The 19,111-nt window shown below is 45.4% G+C and overlaps 1 protein-coding gene across 5 annotated transcripts in view; it reads left to right on the top strand.

Moving 5' to 3' along the window:
* The first annotated feature begins 348 nt into the window (after positions 1 to 348).
* The window catches only part of RAE1 (Transducin/WD40 repeat-like superfamily protein), a 45,505-nt gene continuing 26,742 nt past the window's right edge, over positions 349 to 19,111 (top strand). For 3 of the 5 annotated variants that reach the window (XR_015265768.1, XM_086797767.1, XM_086797765.1), the window contains exons 1-2: positions 349 to 543; positions 632 to 741. Coding sequence is in view for 3 of the 5 variants with exons in the window: in XM_086797767.1 (XP_086653893.1) it covers positions 682 to 741 (60 nt within the window). In the remaining 2 variants the exon portion in view is untranslated. Of the gene's footprint in view, positions 549 to 631; positions 742 to 19,111 lie in introns of all 5 variants that reach the window. The other 2 variants (XM_086797766.1, XR_015265767.1) reach the window with 2 other exon arrangements.

Genomic DNA, 19,111 nt, shown 5'->3' with positions numbered 1-19,111 from the left:
GAGAGAGAGAGAGTTTGTTTTTATGTGTGAGAGCGTGTATACGAGACAGGTGTGAGAAAGGAGAGTGTATGTGCATGTGTATGTGTTGAGAGAGGGTTGTATCCATGCACATGACAGAGACATAAAAAGAATGCATGTGAGAGAAACACATATATGCGTTTATGTGAGAGAGTCGCATATAAACACATACACACACATAAAAACACGTGCATATAGGCATATATAAACACACACCATACATAAAAACACACATACTCACACTCACTCACACACTCTTTCACACACATACATATGCACAAAGACATAAAGAGAATGCATGTGAAAGAGACACACATATATACGTCTGAGTATACGAGAGTCGTATATAAACACATACACACGTGTAAATAAACATGTACAAACACACACCTTACATAAAAACACACAAACACAGTCACTCATATACGCTTGCATACACATACATATGGACATATATAGCGAGTCACCTAGTTATTTTATTTACGAATCGAGGGTTCTAAGTTTGTGGAGAGACTGACCAGCGAGGTCAGGCAAGTAAAGAAGAAACTCAAGGGTTTTTTCTTCGTTTCTGTCCTCTGTGATGTGGTAGCGGTATTTCCCTGGCTTTTTTCAGGAGCATCGGACGGCGAGAGTGGAGGCTTCTTGGTTCTGTTCGTGCGAGACATGTCGACGTTTGGCACCATCACGGCCACTCCACCGCACAATCCAAACAAGTCGGTCGAGGTAAGATCTTCACCTTCTGAAAATCTTTACGCGTGTCCGCAGTAGTGGACAGAATGGCCTTACAAACAGCTGCGTATGCAATTTTTTTTCTGTAAAGGATAAGGTGTTGTTGGGGTTTGTTTGCCATAAGCCTTATTTTTATCTATGCTGCGTGCTGGAAACAGGGAGCACAACTCACAGGAGAGGCCTGGTCAGTTGCATTAAAGAAACCATATGCTTGAACATTATCAGTGTAGAGCTCTCGACGAGCTAGGGTTTTCAGAATAGATACAGGAGAGAAACAACCAAACCCAGCACAATAGCCCTACAGATTGTGTTGAATAAAGTACAAGAAAATGTTACAACTGAATTTCCAATACAGAATGTGACTGAAAATGATGATCCCCAAATCTCAGCCCAATACATAGCTGTTGATCCTCCTTGGCCGGCCCTTGCTTCAGAGCAACTGAAGAAACACCAGATGGGAATGTAGGAAACCCATGCATGTTTATATGGGGGGGAGAGCGCAGTCAGCCTTTTTAGGGGCTGGCTGCCTGAAGAGGACAAGCCTACAATCCCATTCATGCTGGTTTACTGCTGCTGATGATGGCCAATCATATACATGTGCTAGCCTCCCCTCCAGACTGCATTTTCTTCTTGCGCATGCTGCTCAATGTGTGTCATATAGACACGTAGGTGTGCCACATTCTCCCCCAGTTGCATTGCAACTGTCCTCAACTTCATGGCCTCTTGATAAGCTCTTAACAATTGGCGAGATTTGTCTGTGAACTGATCCTCATCAAACCAAACTGCTTGCTGGATCGGATAGCCCTTAAACTTGAAAACATAATGCAGATGCTTCCAACAAGAACAACGCATCTTGAACCAGCACCCAGACCTCCTGTAATCCTCCGTCACCCAAACCTCCTATAATCCTCGGTCATCTACCAACGTGGGTTCATCTTCATTCAGTGGGAGTACTCAACTCTGGTGCTCGATACCCCACAAGGTTGTTTGAATGGAACACCCAATGCATCTTCCAATGGCTAGATAACTCCAGCTTGGAGACTACATCACTAACCTTCTTTATGATTTTAAATAGATCTTTCTTCTTCGAGCCTCTTTAGAAGCAACCTCTTTAAACTGAGTGAGTTTCTGCTTCATTATCCCAATCTCCCTCTATGAAGGAACTATGCTGACAATGTTTGTCAACCTCTCAGACTTGCTTTGTTTGTGTCCTCCATATTTCTTCCGAGACTTGTCGCAACGCTTGATCCATGTCTTGAATCACTTGATGTGCGCCATAATTCTTTATGAAAGTCTCAAGAGCTTGGGTCATTGGATTGATAACTGGATGACTGTACACGACTTTCAAAAGGGAGTCTTCTTCATTGATGGTTTTACAGTATTTGATAGCACGGTCCACCAATGGCAAGAAATCCTTTCAGTGGGTTTGTGCTCTTGACAATAACACCAAAACATAGTGATCATAATGCTATTCATGCTCTTTCTTTGGCCATCTGTTCGGGGATGGAACACAGTAGTAAATTGTAACTTCGTCCCAAAGCAATAGAATAAGGCCCTCCATAACACTCCAATGAACTTTGGAATCCTGTCCGAGACAATCCTCTTTGGAAGTCCATGTAGGCGGGACAGTTCTGGATGAAAAGCTTGGCCACCTCTTGAGCGTCTGCATCTCACTTACGAGGAATAAGGTGGGTGTGCTTACTCAATTGATCAATGATTGTAAGGATGCTATTGTTTTGGAACCTCCTAGTCTTCGGCAATCCAACTACAAAGTCCATTGAAATATCCTTCCATGGCAACTTTGGAGTTGGCAATGGGTTAAGCTTGTTGACTTCTTTCGTGGTGGCTCACTTTGGCTTTTGAGAGATTTGGCAGAACTGCACATACTATTGTACATCATGTTGTGTGTGAGGCCAAAAGAAAAGGGGAGGTTTCTTCTCCAACATACAATCCGCACCATGGTTGTGACACGCCTACGAGTATGCAGGGCACAACCGGACATCGGATAGCTGTTGATTGGGAATCAGACAGTGCAGGTGATGTGTGGCACTACCACGTGGCATTGATGGTGTGGCAATCGGGTATAAGTGGCCGATAACAATACTATTGGCTGACTAGGATCATTGGTGCATGTATATACGTGGGTAGCCAAATCATCATATTCATCTTCTTTTCTCAGTGGACTTCCCAAAGCATTTCCCTTTAGGCAAAGTGTTGGCCATGAGTGTATAGTAGGTCACAAAGCTGTGATTTTGTTGCATTCGCAAAACCCTTGCTGCATTGATCCATAGCCCTAAGCGTAATTAAGAACAAGATGTTGATTTAAACATGTTTAAGATAGAGGAGAGAGAAGAAGAGAGATATAGTTGGTGTCAATGTTTTTTGTATTTAATATGGTACAAAAAGGTGACATGAAAGTTTGTACATAACTTAGGTCCTTGGCAAGGTTGTTAGAGGCGTCAGAGGCGTTTGGTACGAGGCGGGTATGGTACACGCCTCGAAAGACTCATATTTTTTAGAGACGTTAGAGGCGTGTTAGAGACGTCTGTACATACATACATACATACATACATACATACATACATACATACATACATACATACATATATATATATATATATATATATATATATATATATATATATATATATATATAGTGAAAGTTGAGAGAGAGAGAGAGAGAGAGAGAGAGAGTAGAGTGTGTATGTATGAGCCTTGAGGAAGGGGGTGTATGAGAGAGGGAGAGAGAGTGTGTGTGAAAGAAAGAAAGTTGTATTAAACGTCTGCAAAAGGCCAAAATGACCTATGAGACCAAAATAGTCCATCCTCATCATCTGGATACATCATCAAGATTCAAGGGTACAAAGTAAAATGAAATGAACTGAAATGAACCAGTAGAGTATAGAGAGCTCCAAAAGTGGGTATAAAAAACATTATCATCCTAGTGTGTTTGAAGTTTGAACTCTGAACTTTGGGTTTCGAGAAAGGCTTAAGGGAGGGAGAGAATGAGGGAGAGTGTGTGTGTGAGAGGGGCTGCCTTGGGCCCTTAAAGCCCCTGTCTAAAGACACACCAGCTAAAAAAAGAAATAAAAATAAAATAAAATTATATATATATATATATATTTTGTGGACTTCTCTATCAGGTAGTCGTAGCCTCGAACTGTTAGAGGCGCGTCTCGTAACAACTATGGTCCTTGGTTAGCCTCTTAGGGTGACCTCTGGCCCCTACATGACTTCTACTGACTTCTATGCTTCTAAAACGATGAATGATTGAATGATGGCTTTTATGCTTATATATATGTTGGAAGTGTTGGTCGACTAGCAGTTGGAGATGTTGTCGACCTATTGCTTGGACAAATATTCATTAAAAGGTTGTATTAAATGCTGCATTTTCTTCACTGTCTTGCCCACACCTAGCATTTAACACTTGGCTGCCTCTGTTGCATGGAGGAATGCTGGATGTGCCGACAGGCTTCCATGCCCTACATGGTGGTGATGATTATGTTGATGATGATTATGTTCTACATGGTGGCGGCGGTGGTGATGATGATGCTGATGATGATTATGGTGTTGACATTGATGTTGATGATGTGTTGATGATACTAATGCTGGTGCTAGTGTTGATGATGTTGATGTCCTACATGTTGTCTAATTGAGGTCCTAATCGAGGATTATGCTGTTCATGTTGGAGATTAGCCATGGCACGGGTGTGCATGTGACATCCCCTCCTCCTAAACTTGATGAGGGGTGGACACTCTTGTCATCCTTTCTCCCTAGACTATTGACTTATCCCTTTTCCTTGACACAGCAGTGGGTCACCTGTCGGGACCGATCATGCCTGTTGCTAGGCCTTTGGAAGTTGGAATTGATCGGAGAGCTTAATGATGTACTAGTTCTGAGTACATACCCTCAGGGAATGCTTTCCTCTAGCTTGTAGACCACTCCATATGCTACCGTGACTGTATTCTTCTGTTGGATTTATGTACCTCCTTGGGACCTATGCTTAGTGGTTGAGCCTAAATGCTCTAATACCATTGTTGCATGCGCAGAAGCCTTGCTGTATTGATCCACAATCCTAAGCTTGATTAAGAACAAGATGTTGATTTAAACATGATTAAGACAGAGGAGAGAGGAGAAGAGAGATAGTTGGTGTCAGGGTTTTCTGTATTTAATATGATACAAAAAGGTGACATGAAAGTTTGGACATAACTTACGCCCTTGGTCAGGCTCTTAGGAGCGACCTCTGGCCCCCACATGACTTCTAGTGATTTCTATGTGTCACCAGCCTCGACATTTTCCTGTATGAAAGGGGTTTGGTGGACTCCGGGATGTCTAAATATTTGGAAAGTACAAGCTTTGGGAATGGGAGATTATCCTAGAATACAAAGGACCACACTACTAAAATTTAAGAGTTGCTATTTTTGGCCGGACTCCGATGGAAATTCTGTTCGCGTCATTATATCTGGAATTGAGCAGATACCAAGAGTTGGCAAAGTGCCTATGACATAATGTCTACTAGTTGGGATATTTTTAGAGGTAAAGATTATGGGAGAACCCATCTCTTAGATTGGGACATGTGGCAAGAAAGTGGATCAAAGTGAGACAAGTGGCCTCACACTTGTCACTCAAGCTATTGTGTGGCTCTCCACTTGTCATTGTAGCCTTCTTTTGCCATTTTAGCTCATGGGAGGCCCAAATCTATAAATTGTAGCCCTCTCTCTTCATTAATGAAGGCTCTCTTGCTGCACACTAGCCTCTACCACCGTTACAGGCTGCCCTAATGATGGCTACTCTCTCTCTCTCTCTTGAAGGCTACCCATGAAGAATACCGGCTGGTGGGGACTGTTTTGGAGGCTTCCATCGCGAAGAAATATTGAAGGCTAGGGTATTTAATCATTTATTATGATTTCTAGTCATTGTACTTGTTGTACCAGTCCTTGTACTTACTGTACCAGCCATTGTATTGGCTGTATCAGTCCTTGTACTTGTTGTACCAGCCATTGCACCGGTTGTACTAGCTTTTGTACTTGCTGTATCAATCAATGTACTTGTTGTACCAGCATTTCTACTATTGTATCAGCATTTGTACTTGCTATACCAGCCACTGTACCTGTTGTACCGGCTGAATGGGTACTTGCTGTACCAACTCTATTGCATGAAGACCCGTGGTTTGTGGGGAAGAATCAGTACCCACACGGAGGTATATGGATTATATTGTTGGTTCAACATTTCTGTAGCTTGTGTTCCAGCTCGGTTTGCTTGTTGGGCTGTGTTATGGCATTTGTATATGGATAATCCGGCATCTCCCATGGGGAGAGTAAGGCCCTCTAAGCTTGTACTTGATATTATTCTCCTCGGGTAGTAAAATACTCCAAGGGGGGGGGGGGGGGGGGGGTTTCGGCCCATTCTGGCCTCTATGCGGTGTCACACGCGCAAGCTCCACTTTCAGCATTTGTGGATGTTTTGTCTAGCTTTTATGTTTCATGCAAAGTGATGATGGATATATTTTAAGGCTGTGGCCATGTTTAAATGTTTTAATATGCATTGATGGTATCAACAAGTGTGTCAAAGGCCCTAGTTCCCGCGGCACCCGCCGCGAGTTACATTGGTATCAGAGCATAGGATTTCTTGGAAGCGGAGGCTTCCTTCTATCAATAAGGAAGAGAAAAGATCTCAGTATTGTTAAGCATGGCCAGCCGCTTCATAGCTTATGAAGCAAGAGCATGAGCGGTAGACAGCTTCTTGATCTAAGGATTTATGAATTCACAAAATTTTATCTTGGAAGTGTGGAGTTGGCTTTATGTGCACACGTTTAGCACTCTTTCCATATGGATATTGTGGATTATATTATGAAGCTTATAGGCAAGCTATATGGAGATATATCTTGGGATATCTTAAGGATATGGTGAGGAGATATTTCTTTTGGCTTCATGACCAACCTGGCAAAGAAAAGCTAAGTATACTTTGAGTTTGCAAAGTTGGTGCTTTGGCTATTTACTATGAAGTGTTTTTGATGTTCACTAACCCTTGTATAGCCATGCAAGGAGAAAGGTGGTGTTGTTTGCTTTGAGATGGTTTCAGGGAAACATTGTTTATGGCTCCCTTTATTGGGATGGATTATATCTATGGAGATTTCTTTCCTGGACAAGATTATGGACGAATCTGTCCCAGTTTGTAAGTTTATAGAGAAGAAATATTTGGATATCTTATGGATATAATACTTTTATGGATAAAAGTCCACCTCTACTCCAAGGTGTGTGGTTAGCACGGAGTATGTGGTAAGAGTTATGGTATACAAGGATTATGGTATGCAGGTCTATGGATTCTTGGACTTCTTTTCTAGGGATTTGGATCCATCCTCAAGTTTATGGATTATGTTGTTAGAAGTCATCTCCTGTCTATTTTTATACACCAGGGCCTTTGTTGTGGGTGTGCCTGTCCTTATGAGGTGTTTTCTCATTTTTTCCCACTCTCCGTATTTTTCTCCCATTTTTCTTTATTTTTTCTATGGCTTGGGTGGCTTCCCAGGGTTGGCAGGAGGGCCCATGTGCTGGCCGACTGATGGTACTGGTCCACGACTCAATATCTGTGATGGCCGACTGCTGACAGCTGGCCGACTGGCTGTATTTGCTGGTCGTGGAGGTTCAGGGCCAGTCGGCTGCCTTTGGCATAGACCAACTGGGTATTTGGGGCCATATAAAATGGCCCCATGGCTCCCATTCCATTTTGTATCATACTCGGAATCTTCTTGTGTATATAGAGTAGAGTTACACGCCTCTATTTCTCTCTCTCTTGTGCTGTGATTTTCTGCACTGTGTTTTGCTCTTGTGTTCCCAGATCTGGTCATCATCTCCGCTACGTATTCTGACATGGTATCAGAGCCCTAGGCTCTTGATAGATCTTGGGAGTTTTCTGAGCAAGAGGGGGACTGTTGTGTTGCTGATTGGTGGACTGTTTGGGACTGTTCGGGAAGAGGAGAAGCAAGAGGACGGCGGGCTGATTTGTTGGACAGCCACTTGCAAGTGTTAGTTCTTCTTTGTTTCCACCCACCGACCCTTTTCAGAGTACATCCCCGCAATGGCAGATCTGTTTGAGATGGCCGAGAGGCATGTGAAGATCTCGACTCTCCCCACGTTCCCAGTGGACCGTCAGTTGGACGGGAACAATTACGGCATCTGGAAGGTTATGATGGAATCTGTTCTGGAGTCTTACGACCTCGTTGATTTTGTCGTTGTTGGGGTTCCACGGCCGGAAGTAGAGGAAGGGGAGTTAGCGTCGATCCGAAAGGACCGGGAGGCTCAGACACAGATGTGGGATCGTGTCAGTGCCAGGGTCCGTTCGTTTATCTTTCTCAATTGCACACCGCAGGTAATCAATCATGTAAAGCATATGACGTTGGCCAGAGGCATATGGCAGCACTTGGCTTCTCTTTATAACAGGGTATCACCCATGAAGAGGATCTCCTTGGAAGTGCAGATGCGGGTTATAAACCCTGCAAAGTCCTCGACGATGCGGGAACACATTAACAAGCTGCAGGCTCTTCAGCAGGAAGTTCTTCAGGCTGGGAAGGAGATATCGTCAGAGGACATGGCCATAACGTTGCTGTCACACTTGCCTTCTCAGTACTCAGCTTTTTACTTGTCTTTGATTTCCAGTGGCAGGCTCAGCACCATCACGTGGGAGGAGCTTGTGCCCATGGTCCTGGACCAGGAGGAACGATTCACGAATCGTTCTCAGGGTGGAGGTTCGGAGGCCTTAACTGGCCAACGGTTGAAAGGCCGTAACACGGGCAAAGGGAAGGCTTCGTCGGAGAAGTCTTATGAGAAGAAGTCCGTTACTGACCGCGAGAAACTAAAGGCAAAGAGGACCTGTAATGATTGTGGCGAGAAAGGCCACTATTGGAGGCAGTGTCCCAAGCGGAAGACCGAGAAGGGTGAAGATTCCACAGCTTCAATCATGAAGACTCCGGCTTTTGTGCACCTGGAACCGATGTTTCATTTTCTTCAGGCAGGGAGGAGATTGGAGGACTCTCCGCAACGGATACTCGGGAGTGGATTCTAGATAGTGGCGCTTCCAGGCACATGACTCCTTCCCGTTCCAGTTTACAAGATCTTTGCAGGCTTTCTGGTCACGTTCTTACTGGGGATACATCCACTATCCCAGTTTTCACAGTGAGGGCAGGATGGAGATAGTTCCCGATGGCAGGGGGGGAAGCATTCCTCCCAGGTGTTGTATGTTCCGTCACTTGGTTTTCATCTGTCGTCAGTGCATCAGGTTTGCAAGACTGGCGTACGAGTGGAGTTTGATGAGCATTTTGTTGCTCTCCGGGACAAAGCAACAGGCCAAGTGGTTTGGGAAGGCGGAGTGGAGAATGGAGTTTACAAGCTTTCAGCACTCTCTCTCCCAGGTCCTCAGGTTTGTGATGAGTGGTAGTCTGGTAATGGCCACTTAAGTGTAGATACGCTACAGGTTCAGGCTTTCCGGGACCAGATGGTGGATAGCTTGCCAGTAGATGGCAGCAGTTGGCAGGAACTCTCCAGTACTGATGTTGGTAGTTTTTGTGTTCGTCAGTCAGAGGAAACTGAACAGGTAACTTATGCTCTGATGTCTCGTAGTATTCGAGACAAAGAACCTCCTATAGATGAGGATGTTCTTTCCACGGGGACCTTTCGGAAAGCCAGGCAGGTGGCAGTTTATACTTGCAGAGGGAGGTGCATACTCCAGGCTTTGTGGTTCCGGATTGAGAGGGGTTGGTTGACAGGTTTCAGAAGGCCTTGCGTGGTCTTCAACAGGTTTCCAGGACTTGTTTTTGCACCGTAACAGGTGTTGATCCTTGTGAGCAGTGTGATGCCTCTTTGACTCAGAAGCAGAATGGTTCATTGATCTGGTTGATGGACACCAGATTGGACGGGAGCTTCCTGATGAGGCCGTTGAGCTCATGGTTGCAGATGACTCTTTGGGAGGCAGGATTGCGTTTCCTGTGGTTTCTGCGGCATGCGAAGGATCATGGACTCTTTTACATAGGAGGGGGATTGTTGGATGGAGTCCAACTCCACGGTTGGAGTGACTCAGTTTGGGGAGGAGATCAGGACATGAGGAGATCTACTTCAGGCCTAGGAGCAGTTTTTTGGAGCAGTAAGAGTCAGTCATCTTTTGCCTTGTCGAGGACACAGGCACAGTATCGGGCTGCTTGTGATGCTGCTTGTGAGGTGGTGAGGATGCAGAGGTTGCATTGCAAGTTTGGGCTTCCACTGGAGGAACCCATGGTCATCCAAAGGCACTTTGTTCGTGAACATATCGTTGCTGATGACATCTTGCTAGAGTTCTGTTCGACGGAGGACAGTACGGTGGACCTCTTCACGAAGTCGCTATCTCAGGATTTGCTCAGGCGGCACCCCAGCTCCTTGTGGTTGGTTTCACAGACAGGAGCTGAGAGGGGGTGTTAGAAGTCATCTCCTGTCTATTTTTATACACCAGGGCCTTTGTTGTGGGTGTGCTCGCCCTTATGAGGTGTTTTCTCATTTTTCCCCACTCTCTGTATTTTTCCCCCATTTTTTCCTGTTTTTTCTATGGCTTGGGTGGCTTCCTAGGGTTGGCAGGAGGGCCCATGTGCTTGCGGATTGATGGTATTGGTCCACGACTCCATATCTGTGATGGTCGACTGCTGACAGCTGGCCGACTGGCTGTATTTGCTGGTCGTGGAGGTTCAGGGCCAGTCGGCTGCCTTTAGCACAGGCCGACTGGGTATTTGGGGCCATATAAAATGGCCCCATGGCCCCCATTCCATTTTGTATCATACTCGGGATCTTCTTGTGTATATAGAGCAGAGTTACACGCCTCTATTTCTCTCTCTCTTGTGCTGTGATTTTCTGCACTGCGTTTTGCTCGTGTTCCCAGATCTGGTCATCATCTCCCTTTTACTGGGATGGATTATTCTTTTTGGCTCCCTTTATTGGGGATGCATTGGACTTATGAAACTCATGGTTCACATACCCTGTGTAGTGTTCTCTTGTCCTACGTGCAGTCTTGAAGATTGTTTCTACCATGTGTGGGTGGAACAATAGAGAGCAGATGGAAGGGAACATGGGCACTTCAGAGGGTAGTGTCGAGCACAACATGCCGTGTGTAGTGTTCTCTTATCCTACATGCTCTCTTGAAGATTGTTTCTACCATATCTGGGTGGAACAATAGAGAGCAGATGGAAGGGAACATGGGCAATTGAGAGGGTAGTGTGAGTTGGTGGCCGAAATGCCTACAAACTATTGGTGGCCGAAATGCCTATAAACTATGTGTAGCAGAAATGTTTATGGAACACCAGGTTATCTATGCCTGCGAGTGATTGTTTTATCTTGTTACTTGAGCCCATCTCTCATCCAAGGTGTGTGGTCAAAGTACCAACATGGAGTGTAAGTGGTAAAGTGGACATGACGCCTGGTTGGCACGGGACTTATGTCTATGCCAAGAGTCATGTGGACCGATGCCTTGTTGGCAGGAGACTTATTTTGTCTCGCCCATTTACTTGGGACATGGATTATGATATCTGGACTTATGAGACTGATTTGTCTCGCCCATTTACTTGGGACATGGATTATGATATTTGGACTTATGGGATTGATTTGTCTCGCCCATTTACTTGGGACATGGATTATGGGATTGATTTGTCTCGCCCATTTACTTGGGACATGATTATGATATCTGGATGGGATTGTTTTGTCTCGCCCATTTATTTGGGACATGGATTTATTTATCTTTATGCCATATTAGAATCACTATCTCCCCATACAAAGGCCAAGAGGTTCATTGTTCATCTCACCATGCATGTGGATTCATGTTGGGATTGTGAGAGGGCAATTCAATGAACACTCCACCATACTCGTGGATTCGTGTTACGATTGTGGAGTGAATGTTTCATTGTTTCCACACCATGCTTGTTGATCAGAGTTGGGATTGTATGGGAGAACATGGGAACTGTTGGGATTGGGAGAAAGGATTGCCAGAACTATGGAGAACCAGCTTTTTTGTCACCATGGTTTGTGCTCTTGAATGGCACCAGTTTGTGTGAGTTTCTTGTGCATGGCACATATTTAAGTGTCTTAGCACCTGGTTGGTGATTTTCATTGGCATATGATTATCTCATTGATATTGGTGATTGAGACACAATTGGCTCTTGTGCCTGTGTCTAGCATATCTTCCATGGAATTCTCGCCCATTTATTTTGGGACATGATTTTGATATTGGTATTATGGAGACTTATTTAGTCTCACCCATTTCTTTGGGACATGGATTCTTCAGTTATATTGGATTTTTGAGACTGTCTCGTCTCGCCCACTTGATGGAACATGATTATATCTTGAATATATGGCTTGAAGCTTAAAGTTGCAGACAACTTTTAAGAAGCTGGGGAGGATGTCACCAGCCTCGACATTTCCCAGAATGAAAGGAGTCTGGTGGACTCCAGGATGTCTAAATATTTGGAAAGTACAAGCTTTGGGAATGGGGGATTATCCTAGAATACAAAGGACCACACTCCTAAAATTTAGGAGAGTTGCTATTTTGGGCCCGACTTCGATGGAAAGTCTGTTTGCGTCATTACATCTGGAATTGAGCAGATACCAAGAGTTGGCAAAGTGCCTATGACATAATGTCTACTAGTTGGGATATTTTTAGAGGTAAAGATTATGGGAGAACCCATCTCTTAGATTGGGACATGTGGTAAGAAAGTGGATCAAAGTGAGACAAGTGGCCTCACGCTTGTCACTCCAGCTATTGTGTGGCTCTCCACTTGTCATTGTAGCCTTCTCTTGCCATTTTAGCTCATGGGAGGCCCAAATCTATAAATTGTAGCCCTCTCTCTTCATTAATGAAGGCTCTTTTGCTGCACACTAGCCTCTACCACCGTTACAGGCTGCCCTAATGATGGCTACTCTCTTTCTCTCTCTCTTGAAGGCTGCCCATGAAGAATACCGGCTGTTGGGGACTGTTTTGGAGGCTTCCTTCGCGAAGAAATATTGAAGGCAAGGGTATTTAATCATTTATTATGATTTCTAGCCATTATACTTGTTGTACCAGCCCTTGTACTTGCTGTACCAGTCCTTGTATTGGTTGTACCAATCCTTGTACTTGTTGTACTTGCTATACCAGCCATTGTATCGGTTGTACCAGCTTTTGTACCTGTTATACTAACCAATGTACTTGCTCGACCAGTCACTGTACCTATTGTACTAGCATTTGTACTTATCGTACCAGCCACTATATTGGCTGTATTAGCCATTGTACCTGCTGTACCGGCTGAATGGTGAGTTGTACTTGCTGTACCAACTCTATTGCATGAAGACCCGTGGTTTTTGGGAAAGAATCAGTACCCACACGGAGGTATATGGATTATATTGTTGGTTTAGCATTTCTACAGCCTGTGTTCCAGCTTGGTTGCCTCGTGTTGGGCTGTGTTATGGCATTTGTATATGGATAATCCGGCATCTCCCATGGGGAGAGTAAGGCCCTCAAAGCTTGTACATGATATTATTCTCCTTGGGTAATAAAATACTCCAAGGGGGGGGGGTCGGCCCATTCTGGCCTCTATGCGGTGTCACACGTGCAAGCTCCACTCTCAGCATTTGTGGATGTTTTGTCCAGCTTTTATGTTTCATGCAAAGTGATGATGGATATATGAAACTGGCCTTCAAAAATCTGACGGGCGGTGAAGCAAACACCCGCACATAAAACACTTCATCACCCATGGGAACCTGGAAAAAGGGAAACAAACAGGGGCATCTAGAGTGCTCCTGCAAATAGTACAAGGACACCGATTGGCCCCAAAACGCAGTGGCACCCCTTGCGGTATTTCTTTACTTGAACAAAATTTGAGTACATATTACAACTCGTAGAATCCTTTACCAATAGGATCCCTCGAAGCTTTCACCCAGGACTTCCAAATAAGAACTCTCGTTATTACAGCAAAGCATTCCATAGAAAAGGCACACCTGTACAACACCTCCCTGCTTGAAAAGGTTTTCTCCATATCTACCATGGAACCCTCAAACCCTTTCCCAAACAACAGTAGGGCTGTCCTTCCTATAGTCACAGCCTGTATGTAACCTCGAGAAAACTATAACCTGTTCACATGAATTCGAGAGACATGTTTTCCACATGAAACCAAAGACCTGTATCCATAAACCATAGGCCTATTTCCTCGATACCAAAGTCTTGTTTCTTCTCGAAAAACCAATGTCCTGTTTCCATGACAGATAAATCCACATATGCACCATCCAATCATGGTGCCAAAAACCTGCTCGCGAAGAGAGAGAGAGAGAGAGAGAGAGAGAGAGAGAGAGAGAGAGATGCCTATCACATCTAGATGTGTCCTAGATGGCACCAAGGGGGGTATCGAAAATGTGGTGCCTAGATGCACAAGGAGGTGGAGGAATGTTGTTAATGACCAAGACAATGAAGGATTCATGCAAAGCAAGATGACCATGACTTGGATAGGATAGAATGCACACTCTTCTCATTACTTGAGGCTCTTAATATAGCCAAATGGTTACATATCATGTGGACTCCATTGATGCCACCTCATCCAAGCAATATCTCAAATATCTCCTCTCTACTCTAGAGGATGTTCACACCTTCACACACCTCCCCTTGATACATAGCTCCCTAAAGAACATGCCTGGGTCTGCTCTGAAGCGAGCCAGTCGCTCCGCACCCTCTCTGTGAAACTGAGCTATGATCTCTATCATCTCTCTCTCTGGTATAGGAGTGGTGTCCGAAAGCCAAGTGTCCTCTGTCTCCTGCGGGCTCTGAGGGTCTTTGCTCTCTGGAGAGTAATCCCCTGCTGTGTAGGGGCTGGGAGTGGGGTGGATCTCTGAAAAAATGTAGTAATTTGTGTCTGTCGTCCCTCCTCTGGAGCTGTCTGAGCCTATAATGATGTCTCTGTGTGACTAGAATGAATCTCCCCAGTATGCGCTGGTCTGCTGCCTCAAAGATCTGGTGTAGGGAATGTGGCTCTCTGAATAAAATGGGATCTCTCTCTCTCTCATGGCTGTATATGCTCTGCATCTGCATACATAATGCTCCTCACTCTCCACCTCCTCTCTGCACAATCTGCATACCCTCTCCTCTCGGGGGATCCGTGCTGCTCTACCAGTCTCGATCTCCAATCGATGTGATGAGACTCTAACTTGACCAATAGCTACTCCGGAGCCGCGTGGTAAAAAGCCCTCCATGTATCTAGGCCTCTCTATAAATCCATCATCAGTGATACTCATGAAGTGATCTCTGTAGTATAGCATCTTCGGTGGAAGAGGCTGTGTAGGCGATATCCATGTCTCTCGTGTATAGAGCCACCATAGGTCCTGTCTCAATACTCTGTTCCTCTCACTATGAGAAAGACGGATATATGGTGCATCCTTGTCATACTGGAATGGTGGTAGATGATCCATGTCTAGGCCATGCTGTGAGAACCAATGTGTGACCTGTGCATACCATGATCCTTTGTCTCCTGCCTCAGCCAGCTGTCTAGATGCCTCAAAAGCTCTGTATGACAATCTGTCCTGTGGCATCTCTCTAAATCTCTGTAGCAGGCATATAGTCTGGAATATGGCCTCTACCATCATAGGAGGCGCAGCAAACTCTGCTCGGATAATGTCATGAGGTACTGACGGTTTGTTGCGTATCATGCGTGCCATCACGAGGGCCTGTGGTCTCTCTATTTGTGTCCACCAATGGGTAGCAAGGCCCGGCGCCCATACCGTTGCTCCATACATCAGTGGCGATGTGTGTCAAATAGCCACCCCTTCGTTCGGGGCTCCTGAAAATGCGCCTGATGGCACTGTCTCTCTAGCATAGCCAATGAGGGAGGAAGAAAGAAACAAGTTGGAAGGAAATAGGGAGGCGAGAAGAAAAGGAGAGAAAGTTGGAAGATGAGAAAAGGAGAGAAAGAGGAGGAGGGAAGAGGAGGGGTGGACCGTGGAGGAGAAGAGAGAGAGGAAAAGGGAAGAGGAAGAGGAGGTGTGGAGGAGAAGAAGTGAAGGAGCGAAAAGAAGGAGTGGACGAGGAGAAGAGGCGGAGCAACGGGTTGTGGCCGAGAAGAAGCGTTGGATGCGTGAAGTGGCAAATGGGCAGCAAACAGGGACGGAAACGACGACAGAAATCGTACTTGCAAAAAAAAAACCTTCTGCCCATTTTTTGACCTCACTTTAATTTCGGGCGAAACATGGTTTCTATGGGCAAGTTTCGTTTTGTTTCGAAATGTTTCGTGCTGTTTCGAGAGGGCAAAATGAGTTTTTATGTTACTATGGTCTTGCTTGTACCTCCGCTGCGTGCTGCGCAGGGTTCTGTTGGCTATCGATTGGGGTGTGCTGGCTGCCACAGGGTTCCCATGCCCTCCATGGTCGTGGTGATGATAATGACGGTGTTGATACCGATGCTAATGTTGATGATTATGGTGCGGATGATACCGATGTTGATGTTGATGCTGGTGTTGATGATATTGATGCCCTACATGCTATCTAATTGATGTCTTAATCAGGGATTGTGCTGTTCATGTTGGAGATTAACCATGGCATGAGTGTGCACGTGACAGATTTGATGTCTTCATTCTTAGCCACATCTTTTATTGGAATTTCAGTTGTATTACTTCCTTGTACATAATACATAACAATAGTTTAGGACTCGTGTGTGTGCTGAATGTGTGATTCGTTGCTGTCACGTGCATCCCGCACTTGGATGCCACGTAGACATTTCTGTACAGAAGGTGCAGGACCTGGGATGGTGAACTGGTCCCATGTGAGCCCAGTCCGGGACGAGTCAGCCTAGGATCCATCTCAGTCGTCCGAGGTCAGGTGTGCATTGTCCTGCACATGAGTCCAAGGTCAGGTGTGCATTGTCCTGCACATGAAACAGTGCCAGTCCGCGCTGTGGAGTCTCCCTCTAGAATGATGTCAGTGGTTCTGTGTATCAGGTATGGTACTGGATGCCATATCACTGAGTAGATAGTGGTTAGGACAAGGGGCCAGCCCATAGGACTACCCCGGAGCTTAGTATGGGCATGGGAATGGTGTGAAACCATCCCCATGTGGGCCAGTAAGCCCCAGGCTGGACCCACCAGCCATGGAAGGGCTGTAGGACAGTCCTAAGGCAAGAATAAGGCTATTTTCAGGAGGTTACAGCCTTCATAGGGCTGTAGGGCAAGTATGGGGCAGCCCATACAGGCTGCCCAGTCCATGGATTGTGGACAAAGGCTATGCCCAGCCTTCTAGAAGCAAGTGCCTGCCTCCCCAGCTTGCTAGGGAATTTACGCAGCATTTATTAGGATTTTTGGAGCATTTAATGCTGAATTTACTCAGTCGTGGGATTTGTCTGCTGGCCGCCTGCTCTTATACTGGCCAACTGCTGCTGAAGAGTAGTATAAATAGGAGAGGTCCACAATCCCATCATTCATCTCAGGATTCACCAAGAGCTCAAGCCAATCAAGGGCTAGACAAGCCAAGGAGATTGCTAAGCAAAGGGATGGACTTCTGAAGGTCAAGGGCAGGGATTTCCCAGCCAAGAAAGGTCAAGAATTCTGTATTTGTTTTCAGATTTACATCATTCTAATAAAGCAAATACACCATCCGTGGTGGGGGCCCTACAGAGGGTAATTGGGAACCAATATTGTGTCCTCTCCATCTCCCCCCTTCTCTCTCTATTTTCTGCACATCTTCTTTCAGTTTGTGCGTTAATTTTCGTCGCGAAAAGAGTGCTGATTTTTGAGTTTTGAAGTTACCGATCCTTCTCCGAAGCTTTCGCATATTATAGTGGTATCATAGCCTACTTCAAGGTGTGGTTGGTTTTTAGACGCCGGTGGACTAGCGACTCCTGTCCCTCGAAGGACGGTTGGTTTTTAGCCTCCGGAAGCCTCCGGAAGTCTCCTACACAGATAGTGGATGGTCAGATTGCGTTACGGAAAGGAATTGCATTTTCCTGCTATGGCGAGCTTCGGCGACGAGAGAGACCCAGAACCATGGGACCAGAGTGCACCTGGCAGCCCAGCTAGGACACTCGGCTTGAGTGTCACAGACATGTTCCAGCAGATGATGCGAGCACTCGCAGAACAGACCGCCAAGTTGAATGAGCAGAAGGCGCGGATCTTGGCTCTGGAGGAGTGTACTCGCCCTCCAGCGTCGCGTTTTCCATCTCCTCCTCCCTCTCCTTCCGTATTCCAGATACCAGATCCTTGTCACAGGGACCCTCTCGCGGGGTCACAGCCGCAGCCAAGCGCCTTGCTTGAGTTGCAGATGCGTGCATTGGAGATTCGACAACAAGAAGACGACGCCATGCGACGTGTGGAACACGAGCGTTACCTCAGAGCTTTGGACGCCAGATTGACACCGGCGGCGCCCTCGAATCATTTTCTCGAGAAAATGAATTTCAGTAAGTATAATGCATTGTAAACTCGATCCCACAACTCTTTATTTATATGGTTCCAAGTTTGTGGTATTGACTGATATCATCAGTCAAATGATCAGTCAATCAAGTATGTGTGTGATGCGGATGATTTGAGAGGAAGGAAAGCTCGTTGGGCGGAGTTAATGCAAGATTTTGATTTTGAGATCCGTTATCGGAAAGGGTCCATGAATAGTGTTGCAGATGCGCCGCGCTTAGTCGAATTAGAGAGGTGAATTCTTTGTCGTTCACCGAGATTTCTACTGACTTATTTCAGTCATTGAGAGGGCTTTGCAGGACTGATAGTTATTTTGGTCCATTTTGGCAGAAGATCCAGGACGGGAGCTCATTGATTGACCAAGACTCAATGACTGAGCAGTCTACCATTCAGGCTGCAGGAGACCAGTGGATGATTCGGAATGGTTTACTATTCCGTGATGACAAAATTTGTGTACCACAGATTCAAGATTCTTAAGGAGTGTCATGACGCCCCTTCTGCTGGACACCTTGGGATACACAGGACACTATCGTTAGTGAAACACACTTTTTATTGGCCAAAGATGAAAGGGTATGTAGAAGATTATGTTCTCAAGTGTCAAATTTGTCAGGCAAATAAAGTTGAACGCTTTAGACAGGCTGGGTTGTTGCATCCTTTGCAAATCCCAGGTAATAAATGGGAAAGTATTTCCATGGATTTTATTACCGGATTGCCAAGAACACATCAAGGCCACGATTCTATTTGGGTTGTGGTAGATCGCTTGACAAAAATGGCTAATTTTTTTCGACCCGGAAGACTATTACAGCTACGCAATTAGCACGGGAGTTTATCGAGCAATTGTTTAGACTGTACGGGTTACCGTAGGACATAGTCAGTGATAGGGACTCTAAGTTTATGAGTGATTTTTGGAAACTTGTTTTTGAGAAGTTGGAAACAACTTTGAAT

Source organism: Cibotium barometz, chromosome 66, assembly GCF_041138505.1.
Source record: "Cibotium barometz isolate CiBa-2024 chromosome 66, ASM4113850v1, whole genome shotgun sequence".
Classification (NCBI taxonomy): Eukaryota; Viridiplantae; Streptophyta; class Polypodiopsida; order Cyatheales; family Cibotiaceae; genus Cibotium; species Cibotium barometz.
Note: the sequence above shows the minus strand (reverse complement) of the source record. Positions and strands in the feature narration are given on the sequence as shown.